A 13,323-nucleotide genomic window follows, 5' to 3' on the forward strand; every position below is an offset into this window, starting at 1 on the left:
TCTAGTTTCAATTTCTGCTATCTCCTTGGCAGCAGTTTCTTTTTACTTATTTATTTTTATTTTTAAATTTTTTTGGTTTTCTGAGACAGAATCTCACTCTGTCACCCAGGCTGAGTGCAGTGGCATGATCAAGGCTCACTGCAGCCTTGACTTACTGAGCTCAAGCAATCCTCCCACATCTACCTCCCAAGCAGCTAGGACCACAGGCATATGCCACCACGCCTGGGTTTTTTTTTTTTTTTTTTGTCATTTTTGTTTCATTTTGTTTTGCCTTGTGCCTGACTGCTGTTTCTAGTGCTTACCTATTTTTGCTCACACTCTTCTAATTCTTTAAGCTCCTATTCTTTAAGACTCCTATTATGCATTATCTCTTCTACAAGCTTTGATTCCCTCAGACTAGGTGGTCAGGTAATCCTCCTCCAAGCTTCTGTAATCTCCTCTGGCTTGAACATATCCCTGTCAGATTTTTATGATTCATTGATACAGCTGTCTCTCATTCATCAACTCTTTCACTGAATTTAGTCAACAGATGTTTATTGAACATCTACTATGTGCTAGTCATTTTGAATGTTAGAATGTGAGTTTATTGCAAGCAGGGGCATTATCTTATACATCTTTGTGTTTTGTGGTGCTTATACAAGTTCTGGCACAACTGTAGAGATTCAAAAAATATTAAGTGAATAACTGAATGAATAGATGGACAGACAAATCCTGGCTGTCAGAAGCATTTTAAATCAATACTTATGAATTTCAAGTAATCAGGCCAGGCACGGTGGCTCATGCCTGCAATCCCAGCACTTTGGAAGGCCAAGGCGGGCGGATCACTTGAGGTCAGGAGTTCGAGACCAGCCTGGCCAACATGAGGAAACCCTGTCTCTACCTAAAAATATAAAAATTAGCTGGGCATGGTGGTGCTTGCCTGTATTCCCAGCTACTTGGGAGGCTGAGGCAGGAGAATCACTTGAACCCAGGAGGCGGAGGTTGCAGTGAGCCGAGATGCGCCATTGCACTCCAGCCTGGGCGACAGAGTGAGACTCTGTCTCAGAAAAAAAGAAAAGAAAAGAAAAGAAATTTCAAGTAAGTTACAGAGAAAAAAGCATACAACACAAAGCATGGAGGCAATTTAAAAATTTAAAGTTGTTTACTGATATACTCTGACAGGTTTACTGAGTAAGAGATAAGCTTCAAGAAGAGATAAAATAGGTAAGCTATTTAGGGAAAAATATTATCAGAAAACTCTTTACTTTCCAAGTGCTTGTAGCACATGGCATTGTGCAAAACACTTATATTTATAATCTCCCCTTAGTGTATTTGTTTTTGTTTTTGTTTTGAGACAGCGTCTTGCTCTGTCACCCAGGCTGGAGTGCAGTGGCACGATCTTGGCTCACTGCAACCTCTGCCTCCTGGGTTCAAGTGATTCTGCCTCAGCCTCCCAAGTAGCTTGGATTACAGGCATGAACCACCACACCTGGCTACTTTTAGTATTTTTAGTAGAGACGGAGTTTTACCACATTGGCCAGGCTGGTCTCGAAGTCCTAACCTCAGGTGATCTGCCCGCCTCGGCCTCACAAAGTGCTGGGATTACAGGCATGAGCCACCGCGCCCAGCCTAGCATATATTGTTGAATAGAAATAAAGAGTAAAATGCTGACAATCTTTCTATTTTCCTCAAAAGTAATGAAAAGTTGAATGTGAAAAGATAATGCAGTAATGGCAGCCAATTAATGTTTGCTTTGAAATTAGCCAGATAAGATTAAATTAATCCAAAAGATTCTAAGTACTAGTTTCAGAATACTTCATTAGTATCATTGTTTAATTACAGCAAATAGGATGCATGTGGCAACATACTTGTTGCCATATACTCTGTATTCAAAGAAGAGAATGAGAGAAAATAGCATCTATTAGCTGAGAAATTCCAAGTAATTCAAGCAAGTACACTTATGCCCTCCTCTGTAAATGTTCTTTCCAACAATTAATAATGCCTTTGGATCATTTTTCCCCTGCCACAACCCTTGAAACATTTTTTTAAAGAAAAAAAGTCAAAGATCTTTCTAGTTCACCAAGTTACATAACCTCTCTAAGCTTCAGCTACCTCCCCTATAAAATCAAATAATAATAATATTAATATGCCTACACAGATTATTGTGAAGATTAAATAATTTCATAAGTCTATATGAATCTTCAACACAGTTTCTGACACATAGTAGGGCTCAGTATATGTGTCAGCTGTCATATTAATTCAGATATATTAATCATAATTAATTACAACCAGCATTATATATTAATAGAATATTTAATATCGTATTAATAGCATAAATATTAAATATTTAACTGCACAAAGAAATAGATATTATCATTCCCATTTCGTAGTTGAGGAAACGGAGGCAAAAAGGGGTTAAATGACTTGCCCAGACAATTTGGTGCTGGCATTCACAGATATACCTATTAGGCTATTTTGTTTCCTGCATGACAATCTTAATAAACTTGGATTAAAAATACGTTATAGTTTTAAACAATTATAAGTTAAAGAATAAGATCAATAGCCTAAAGACACTGAATGAAAAGAATCATGGAGTCTATTCAACTGGGGGCCAGGCTACTCCTCTATAAAATTTGATCCTTCCCCTAGAAAAGAAGCGGGCAAGGGAGAGAGGATGAAAAACAAGAAAAAGAATCTGAGAGAGTCAGAAGACACAACAGAGAGCACAGGAGCAAAGAAGCAGGCACGTGGGTGATAATTGAAGAGGAGGTGAGAATTGGGAGCAGCAGTGAGAGACAGAAGGTTCCTGCCTTCTTAGTAGAAAAGGTAAATAATGGGTTTCAAAAAAGAACTAGAGAAGAACTTGCCCTGGAGATACTAAAAAATAACCTTCCTGTAACCACTTTTTACAACATTTTACATATATTTATTACATACTCATCTTTGATGCCTTCCCAACTCATTTGGCCACAACAGTCACTTAACGATAAAGGAGGAACAAGCTGGAATCCACACCTGATATGGCATCCGCATCTTCTCCATGTAGAAGCTTCTTAAGTTTCTTACTAACCAGATCCAATAAAGTAACTGGTGTCTACACAAAACAGGTATTTTCAAATATTTAATATGATTTTTTCTAGCCAGCATTTCAACATAGAAAGAAAAACATCTCAATATTTTTGACCAATGAGTAGAGGGACAGGATTGTAGATGAGTGGAAAGGGTGGGTGGTAGAAGGCCTCTGAATTATAAATTCTTGAAATTTTTTTAGCACTCTTAAAATCTTATTTTCTGCTTTCATGTATGTACTATATTTAAAAACAGGTTAACCCATCATTAGTGAAATGTTCTCCTATAACAATAAAAATTATTTGTACTTTAATTACAGCATTTATTTAAATAACATTACATTGTAATTACACAGTCCATATGTAAATAGTAGCTCTAAAATACATTAAAATTATCCTCCTAAAATAGGCAAATAGGCCAGGCGTGGTGGCTCACACCTGTAATCCCAGTACTTTGGGAGGGTGAAGTGGGAGGATCACTTGAGTCCAGAAGTTCAAGACCAGTCTGGGCAACACAGCAAGATCCCGTCTCTAATAATAACAACAAAAACCCCCAAACAAAATAGGTATACATTCCTTTTCTAATTTGGTTATACCAAAGGTAATCCCAGACTACTACATGTATCTGGAGAGATAATCCATTGACTAATACTGTCACAGAGGGCATGCCCTAGCCCTACCAATCCCAAAGCTCATGTCTAGATAGCTCCTTCATCCCGGCTCGCAGGCTACCTTTTCATTAGCTTCTACTTGTCCTGCCACTTTCCAGCCATGATGCTGTCCCCGTTACTTCATTCTGTCATTCAATAAAAATTGAGTGAGTGATTGTTATGTGCCAGGTACTGTTACAGGTGACGAATGAGTAGATCAAGTTCCCGAATTTATGGGAAGTTACATTCTCATAGGAGAGAAAGACAATTTAACAATAACAACAAAAATAGGCAAATACATAATACATATAATCTCAGGAAGTGATAAGTGCCACTATGAAAACAAAGCAGAGAAAGAAGCTAGAGTGAAAACAGTGGCCAAAGGTAGACAGCACAGGGACAGCCCTGTAACAGGAAAAAGCGTGGCATGTTCGAGAGCCCCTATCATAAATATCCCCACCTCAGCCTCCCTGAAATACGTCAGCCTCTAATCTCTAGAAACCAACCATCAGGGCCCTTCTCCCTGCTTCCTGATTCCCATATCCCCACTTCCTCCAGCCCATGTCAAGTTCCTTTTCTCCATTTGTGGCCTGGTACAAAATTTGAACCAGTATGTTTCTGTTTTTTTAGATGGAGTCTTGTGCTGTTGCCCAGGCCGGAGTGCAGTGGTGCGATCTTGGCTCACTGCAGCCTCCGCCTCCCGGGTTCAAGCGATTCTCCTGCCTCTGCCTCCCAAGTAGCTGGGATTACAGGTGCCCGCCACCACACCTGGCTAATTTTTTTGTATTTTTAGTAGAGACTGGGTTTCACCATGTTGGCCAGGCTGGTCTCGAACTCCTGACTTCCAGTGATCCACCTGCCTTGGCCCCCAAAATGCTGGGATTACAGGCATGAGCCACTGCACCTGGCTTGAACCAGTATGTTTCCTTATGACACTGCTAGTTTGAACATGAAGCGGGAGGTAGAAAGAGGAAAAAAAATTCTTCCTAATGTCTGTACCATGTGTAGGAAAGAGGCAGATTCATTTATGTAGAGGAGGGGGTAGAGTGAGAAAGAAGAAAGCAGAGAGAGGCTGAGTAGTACAGAAGAGGAGAGAGGAGAGAAGTGTTCTTTCTAAATTGCTAGTTGAAATCTGGGACCCATTTTAGCAGGTAAACTACATATGAGAAAAACTACCTATGAGAATTTTACTTTAGTGACTGTAGCATAAAACATTTACATAACCTGGGCCCTTACTACCATCTGTTATTTATTTATTTGGATGAAAAACTAGGTGTAGAGTACCTAACAACTGACTTACAAATGACCTTTTAAAATATGTTTCATTCAAAATTCATGAATGAAACATTTTTTAACGTTTAATGTTAATGGGGACTGCCTCCATTGTATATACTTAGTACCACCTTTTTCTTGTAAATAATGGAAAAAAAATTTCAGTTAAGGTCACAGAACTGTTACAAAATTTGGATCAATATGTTGTATTATGACATGAGACAAAAAAATTTTTAAAAATAAAATGGGGTCTTGCAATGTTGCACAGGCCAGTTGCAAACTCCTGGGCTCAAGTCATCCCACCCCAGCCTCCAGAGTAGCTGGGGTTAAAGGCATGTATCACTGTGCCCAGCTAGACACATTTTTAAGCCAGAAAACAGAAGAAAGGGAATTCTTTATAGAGGCTTTGGAGAAATAACACCATTAAAAGTATTCATACTATTGTCTGGTACTAAAATATAATAGGCTAAAAAAAAATCTATTTCAAAAACGTTTCAAAATAAGAATATGACCATGTTTTACTAATGCTACTGCTACTCCTAAGTGTTTTGTTTTGTTTTGAGACAGGGTCTTACTCTGTCACCCAGGCTGGAGTGCAACGGCATGATCACGGCTAACTGCAGCCTCAACCTCATGGGCTCAACTGACCCTCCCACCTCAGCCTCCCTAGTAGCTGGGACCACAGGTGTGTGCCACCACACCTGGCTTTTTTTTTTTTTTGAGGCGGAGTCTTGCTCTGTTGCCCAGGCTGGGGTGCAGTGGCGCAGTCTTGGTTCACTGCAACCTCCGCCTCCCAGGTTCAAGCGATTCTCCTGCCTCAGCCTCCTGAGTAGCTGGGATTACAGGCACGCACCACCACACCTGGCTAATTTTTGTATTTTTAGTAGACACGGGGTTTTGCCATGTTGGCCAGGCTGGTCTCGAACTCCTGACCTCAGCTGAGTCCACCCACCTGGGCCTCCTAAAGTGCTGGGATTACAGGCGTGAGCCACTGTGCCCGGCCTGTTATTTTTCCGTATAGATGGGGTTTTGCTATGTTTCCCAGGCTGGTCTCAAACTCCTAGGCTCTAGTGATCCACGTGCCTCAGTCTCCCAAAGTGCTGGGATTACAAGTATGAGCCACTGTGCCCAGCCAACAAAACGGTTTTAAGTCTGCTTCCTTCTCTTTTGTGGGTGTTGGGAGTCAGCATTTCTTTAAACTTTGCACATTATAGGTACTTGGTAAATTATTTACTAAGTGAATGATTTGCTTTTCTGCTTGACACAAGCAGCTTAGTAATAAATGTGCCCAGGCAAAATGCCAGAGATACCTTGAAGAGCTCAGAGTGGTACTCCAGTAGAAACCAGATCAGTTGTTCTGCCCGCACTTTTAATAATGACTTGGCTTGCAAAACTGATTTGGCAAGAGTTTTCAGGACCACTGTTTTATTATCATACTGTAAACAGAAAGATTAACATTAGCATAAATGGTTTTTAGGGGAAAAAATAGCAAAAAAAAATGGTAAAACTTATTGCAAAATTTTTCACCTGTTTTTGCAACTTGTAGGCATTGGGCTCTGATGCCATTGCCATAAAAGTAAGTAGCCGTCGTAATTCTTCTCTAATGTTCAGCAACAGCAATCTTAGATATAGTTGTATTGCTTCAAGTGCTTCTGCTCTTTTCTCATTTTCTGTTATATGGGTTACAAAGAAAACAAAGCATAGGATGAAAAATGGAGAGTATAGTAAGTATTTACTTAGTAGTCAATTAAAATGCTACAATGTAGTATTAGTTTGCAGGTTCTTTTCTACAATTAAAATTTTTTATTATGGAATATTTCAAACACACAGGAAATTATCTATATAATTCTATGTAATATGCAATGTAGCTATATCCAGCATTATCAAACAGTATTTTGTTTTTAACATGAAATTATATGGCCACTTACATAGCTAAAAAATGACATATTATGTCACTCAATTTTTATTTTGCTAAAAGGTCATCAAATTAATAACTCAGAAGTTAGTATTTCTAGGTACCTCGGTTCTTAAATCCTTGTACTATAACATATGTTTCTTTCTTTTTTTTTTGAGACGGAGTCTCACTCTGTTGCCCAGGCTGGAGTGCAGTGGTGCGATCTCGGCTCACTACAATCTCCGCCTCCCGAGTCCACGCCATTCTCCTGCCTCAGCCTCCTGAGTAGCTGGGACTACAGGCGCCCGCCACTACACCTGGCTAATTTTTGGTATTTTTAGTAGAGACAGGGTTTCACCATGTTGGCCAGGCTGGTCTCGAACTCCTGACCTCAGGTGACCCACCGCCTTGGCCTCCCAAAGTGCTGGGATTACAGGTGTGAGCCATCGCTCCCGGCTATATCATGTTTCTTAGAATGTCCCTGTGATGTACTGCCTTAGATTTATGTACTATACTATATTAGTTACATTTGATAATACAATTTACAAGGTAGGCAATAGTAGTGAAGTAAAACAAGACTTCTTGAAGTACCCTGACATCATAGAAGAAAAATATTAAAATGTAATACTCATATAGTATACACAATTTTCTATTTCAACTTGTATATTTTAAAATGTTTTATTACACCAAAAATTAAAATGAAACATCCTGTCTTACCTAAAAGTTCAATAATTCCTGAATGAATATAAAAATACTCATCAGTTAATACGCAATCTCTCTCTTGAGCATAGTATTTTGCTATGACATCAAAGAGTATCTTCTTCTGACTGTTCAATCTTGTCTCTTCATTTCTGTTTTGCATTAACTGCTGACTAACTGTAACTATTAACTGGTCAGGGAAATACTCCAAGCATTCAATTGCTGCATTAAGCCAGTTATCGATCCTAGAGGGAAAATGCAAACCAAAATAAAGCAATGGTTAATATTTCCATTTAACTAAAGCACTATTTGATAAAACCTGATAAAATCTGGCTTATTTAAGCTAGATAAATCTGAAGAAGAAATTATTTTTTGGGAGAAGAATTTCAACACATTTCGCTGGATGAGTGAAGGACTGTATGAGAGGAAATGGCTGTATTCCTTACTGAATACCACCATACCTTTATGGACCTTTATTTTCAAGAAGTTAAAATAATTTTTAATGAACCCTTCATTATTTATATCTAATTTTGTTAGTAGTTCCCCTCCCTTTTCCTGCTCTGATGAGATGCATATGGTTCTATTATTATTTGAAAATAAGATACCAAATATTTCCCCAACCCAGATGAACTGTTTACCCCACCACACATTGTTTTCCCTTTCTTATTTGCCCACCCCAATAAGATAAGAAATTTAGGGTCCTGTCACTCCCCTGCCCTCCGGTGACTCCTTTGGAAGGCCTTTATTTCTCCCTTTTCCATATCTGCTGCCCTCCCAACCCCCAGGTTTTGCCAAGATAGGTTAGTATGTATTGTAATTTCCGTTAATGGTATGTCCCTTTTTTCTGACTTTTTTTTTTTTTTTTTTTTTTTGAGGCAGCGTCTTACTCAGTTGCCCAGGCTGGAGTACACTGGCATGATCTCAGTCACTGCAGCCTCTGCCTCCTGGGCTCAAGCAATCCTCTCACTTCAGTCTCCCGAGCAGCTAGGACTATAGGCATGCACCATCACGCCTGGCTAATTTTTGTATTTTGTATAGAGACGGGGTTTTGCTATGGTTGCTCAGGCTGGTCTCAAACTTCTGGACTCAAGCGATCCATCTGCCTTGGGCTTCCAAAGTGCTAGGATTATAGGTGTGGGCCCCTGTGCCTGGCCTGAATTCTTCAAAATCCTCAAATATCTTTCTTTCCTTCCTCTCTCCCTCCCTCTCTCCTTTCCTTCCTTTCTTTCTCCCTCCCTCCTTCCCTCTCTTTCTTCTTTTTTAAATATGACAGACAGTCTTGCTATGTCACCCAGCTAGAGTGCAGTGACATAGTCATAGCTCACTCTAACTTCCAACTCCTGGGCTCAAGTGATCCTTTCACCTCAGCTTCTTGAGCAGCTGGGACTATAGACATGCGCTGTCTTGCCTAGCTCATTTTTAATTTTTTTTTTAGAGAGACAGGGTCTCACTAACAGCCCATGCTGGTCTTGAATTCCTGGCCTCAAGCAATCTTCTTGCCTTAGCCTCCCAAGTTGCTGGGATTACAGGCCCTTTGGCCCTTCTTTCCTCCTTTCTCTTTTTTTCTCCTGACAGATGATTAGTACATCTTGCCTAATATGTGTGATTCATTGTCCTAGTATTGCGGATGAAAAATACTAGATTGTCCTAGTATTGCAGATCCTAGTATTGCAGATGAAAAGACTAATGACAGTTTGATTGCTTTTCTCTTACAGATAACCTGCCCTTTTTGCCTGGAAGCTTTTTAAGGCAGACTGGCTGCTGTGAGTTTCCTGAAGAGGCACCTGCAGAAATCCTGTTTCTTTTCTGGTGTCCCTATACCATCCCTGACTCAAGGGCAGGAAGACTCAGCCCTTTGTTTGGGTCTTTCTTGGCCTACAGCGAATAAGAGAAATCTGCCATGTACAAACAGGACCATAGTTGACTAAAAGGGTCCAGAGGTCTCTGATCACTAACCTCTTCACAAGATCTGAAGTTTTCTGGTCCTCAGCCTTGGTGTCTAATCTTTTCTTGTTTGGCTCACATGGGAGGAAGCAGTTCTCCATCAGTTCTCCCTGCTGGAATCCCAACAGTACTCAAGGTCTAATGCCTATAGTTTCCAGCAGCTGCTTTATTCAGAAGTGAGAAATAGCTTGGGGTTGGGAGTAAAAGGGAAAGGAGCCTCATTCAGGGTTCCTTTAATCTCTTATCTATAAATTAGGCTGATTTTATGATACGGCTTATCTTTCAGACTATAATTTTTTCTCTCATGTATGTCTCCCCCTTCTAGACTATGGATTCTTTTAGGGCAGGGATAAATAAGCTGGTAGAAACTGGGATGGTTACATTATTTAGGGTAATAAAATGGAAATGACAGAATTTTGGATGGTGCAGGGAGAAGATGATTGACATACAAACGAATTCGTATGAACCAAACCACTCTGATTTCCAATGATCTTATAGGTCATGACCAGTGGCTTTATTAGATCAAATGAGGATTCATAATGATAATTTATAAAAGAGAGATAGTATCAGCTTATAACATGAATATTTTCTCACATCTTAAAATACCAAGGGCAAATATGTGAAAAAAAACTGTTTATAAATTACTTGACAATAAAAATGGTCACTTACTCAGGTGGACATAAGCTTGGAATAAGTTCTCTGTCTAGGCAAGTGTTAGTGATAACAAGATCTTCCTCTTTGTTTAACTGAAAATTTTGTGTTTTAACTGGAGGCTCCAAAATATTGTCCAAGAATGGAAGGTGAATCAATTGAAGAAGACATAATAATGTTTGTTCTTTCCAAACATCTTGAAAAGTAATGCAGTGATCAAGATTGGTAAATAAAACATACACATTCAACTAATATTATAAAATCGTTCTATTTCTAAATAATACAAAAGCAAAACCAGTTCAGTAGTAATATAATGGGTTAATTTAATGCTTAGATAATTTACATTTGTTATATTATGATTTTTCAAGATTGATCTTAAACATCAGAGTTATGAGCCATATTAATTTTATTTTCTGTTATGCTGATTATAAAGATATATTATCTAGCTCTTATGGCCAACATTAATTCTAAATATAAAAAACTACTAGTCATGCTTATAACTTATATTACACATCTGAGAGAATATGAGATTACTAATTATTTATCTATTTATAGCAACATAGATAATTGTAGTTCATTGTTTTTTGTTTGTTTGTTTTGTGTGTGGTTTTTTTTTTTTTTTGAGATGGAGTCTCGCTTTGTTGCCCAGGCTCGAGTGTAGTGGCGTGATCTCTGCTCACTGCAAGCTCCGCCTCCCAGGTTCACGCCATTCTCCTGCCTCAGCCTCCTGAGTGGCTGGGACTACAGGCACCCACCACCATGCCCGGCTAATTTTTCGTGTTTTTAGCAGAGATGGGGTTTCACCGTGTTAGCTAGGATGGTCTCGATCTCCTGACCTAGTGATCCGCCCGCCTCGGCCTCCCAAAGTGCTGGGATTACAGGCGTGAGTCACTGCGCCAGGCCAGTTCATTGTTTTTAAACTAAAATACAGTATTAGGCTGATTTTATCTTGGATTTCCAGTCATTCCTGTTAAGTTCCTGTTAAGTTTTTCATCACCCTAACCATCATCATAATACTTTGTTTTTCCTTTATTTTTATTTTTATTTATTTACTTACTTTTTGAGACAGAGTGTCTCTCTGCCCAGGCGGGAGTGCAGTGGTGCAATCTCGGCTCACTGCAACCTCCATCTCCCCGCTGAAGTGATTCTCCTGCCTCATCCTCCAGAGTAGCTGGGACTACAGGCGTGCACCACCACGCTGGACTAATTTTTGTATTTTTAGTAGAGACAGGGTTTCACCATGTTGGCCAGGCTGGTCTCAAACTTCTGACCTCAAGTGATCCACCAGCCTTGGCCTCCCAAAGTGCTGGGATTACAGGCGTGAGCCACTGTGCCTGGCCTGTTTTTATTTATTTATTTATTTTTGAGATGGAGTTTTGCTCTTGTTGCCCAGGCTGGAGTGCAATGGCACACCACAGCCTCTGCCTCCCGGGTTCAGGCAGTTCTCCTGCCTCAGCCTACCGAGTAGCTGGGATTGCAGGCATGCACCACCACACCCAGCTAATTTTGTGTTTTTAGTAGAGACGGGGTTTCTCCATGTTGGTCTGGCTGGTCTTGAACTCCCAACCTCAGGTGATCTGCCTGCCTTGGCCTCCCAAAGTGCTGAGATTACAGACGTGAGCCACTGTGCCCGACCTATTTTTTATTTTTTAAGGCTAGTCAAGAGAAGCAGTGGAAGTGGAGAAGGAACAAAGAAATCTGTAACTGGTTGTTATCAATTAGTTGTAAACACCATTGCACTTGGACCAGCCTGGTTTTCCTTTTATTTAACAAAATCACAAAAGCAACAGTTATAGTAAGTTTCTTGCAGAGCTCCCAAGCCAGTGGCCTGTGGACTAAATTTGGCCCACAGCCATGATTTGCTTGGTTATAGAGTACTTTGAAGAAAATTAATGTATAAAAGCGCAAGATTTCATGTGAAATTCTAAAATGTATTGATAGACAGATAGATAGGGTCTTGCTCTGTCATCCAGGCTGGAGTGCCATAACATGATCACAGCTCACTGCAGTCTCAAACTCCTGTTCTAAGTGCCAGAGATATAAAAGTAACCAAAACAAGCAACTATAAAACAAAAACAGGATGCCACAAGAAAGGAAATTCTGAGAACTTAAAAGTGATTTTAGGAAAAAGTAAAAAAAGAAGAAAAAAAGGAAAAGTGTTTTTAGGTATCAATAAGAAAACTGGAGGATACATTTGAAGATACTTCCTAGTAGGTAAAACAAAAAAATCCCAAAAACATGAATAATAAGAGAGAAAAATATATACAAATTAGAGGACTAGTTAAGAAGGTCCAATATCTGAATAAGAGATCGGAATTAGAACAGAGAAGGTAGAGTTAGGGAGAAATGGGGAAAATCGCCAAAGAAATAAAAAAAAAAAATTCTAGATTGCAACAGCCCAGTAAGTAAAAATAGATTTACCTTAAAGTATATTACTTTACAATTTCAGAAAGTGTGGAACAAAGAGAAGACTCTTAAGTTTTGGGGTGGAGATGGGGAACAAATCAGATACAAAGTGTCATTAATCAGAATGGCTTTAGTCTTTTTTCTTTCCTTCATATCACAGCCAAGGCTTTGCAACACCAACACAAGAAGCTAGAAGGCAATGGGGAAATACCTTTACAATTATTTGAGAAATTATTTCCACCTAGAATTCTGTCAATCAAATAAGAGGCTAGAATAAAGAAAATTTCAGAAATACAAACAAAAAAAATTATCTCAGGCCAGGTGCGGTGGTTCACGTCTGTAATCCCAGCACTTTGGGAGGTTGCGGTGGGCAGATTGCTCGAGGCCAAAAGTTCGAGACCAGCCTGACCAACATGGTGAAACCCTGACTCTACTAAAAACATAAAAATTAGCTGTGTGTCATGGTGTGTGCCTGTAATCCCAGCTACTTGGGAGGCTGAGGCATAAGAATCACTTGAACCCAGGAGGTGGAGGTTGCGGTGAGCCGAGATCGCACCACCGCACTCCAGCCTGGGCGACAGAGCAAAAATCTGTCCCCCCCCCCAAAAAAAAATATATATATATATATCCCATGTACCCTTTCTCAGGCAACTACTAGAAAATGTATGCCACTAAAATCAGCAGTAAACAAGAAAAGGCACAGAAGACAGGACATAGGAGATCTACAATATAACAGGCAAAGGTAATCCCCATGATCACG

At 39.7% G+C, this 13,323-nt stretch overlaps 1 protein-coding gene across 3 annotated transcripts in view; it reads right to left on the reverse strand.

The window, feature by feature from the left end:
* The window catches only part of DEPDC4 (DEP domain containing 4), a 41,209-nt gene that overhangs the window by 19,040 nt on the left and 8,846 nt on the right, over positions 1-13,323 (reverse strand). For 2 of the 3 annotated variants that reach the window (XM_063646618.1, XM_054445668.2), the window contains 5 exons: positions 10,176-10,353; positions 7,581-7,807; positions 6,497-6,639; positions 6,280-6,405; positions 2,883-3,073 (listed from right to left, as the gene is read on the reverse strand). In XM_063646618.1, coding sequence (XP_063502688.1) covers positions 2,960-3,073; positions 6,280-6,405; positions 6,497-6,639; positions 7,581-7,807; positions 10,176-10,353 — 788 coding nt within the window. In that variant the 3' untranslated portion in view covers positions 2,883-2,959. Of the gene's footprint in view, positions 1-2,882; positions 3,074-6,279; positions 6,406-6,496; positions 6,640-7,580; positions 7,808-10,175; positions 10,354-13,323 lie in introns of those variants that run through there. The other variant, XM_054445669.2, reaches the window with a different exon arrangement.

The sequence above is a fragment of the Pongo pygmaeus genome, chromosome 10 (assembly GCF_028885625.2).
Source record: "Pongo pygmaeus isolate AG05252 chromosome 10, NHGRI_mPonPyg2-v2.0_pri, whole genome shotgun sequence".
In the NCBI taxonomy this organism is placed as follows: domain Eukaryota; kingdom Metazoa; phylum Chordata; class Mammalia; order Primates; family Hominidae; genus Pongo; species Pongo pygmaeus.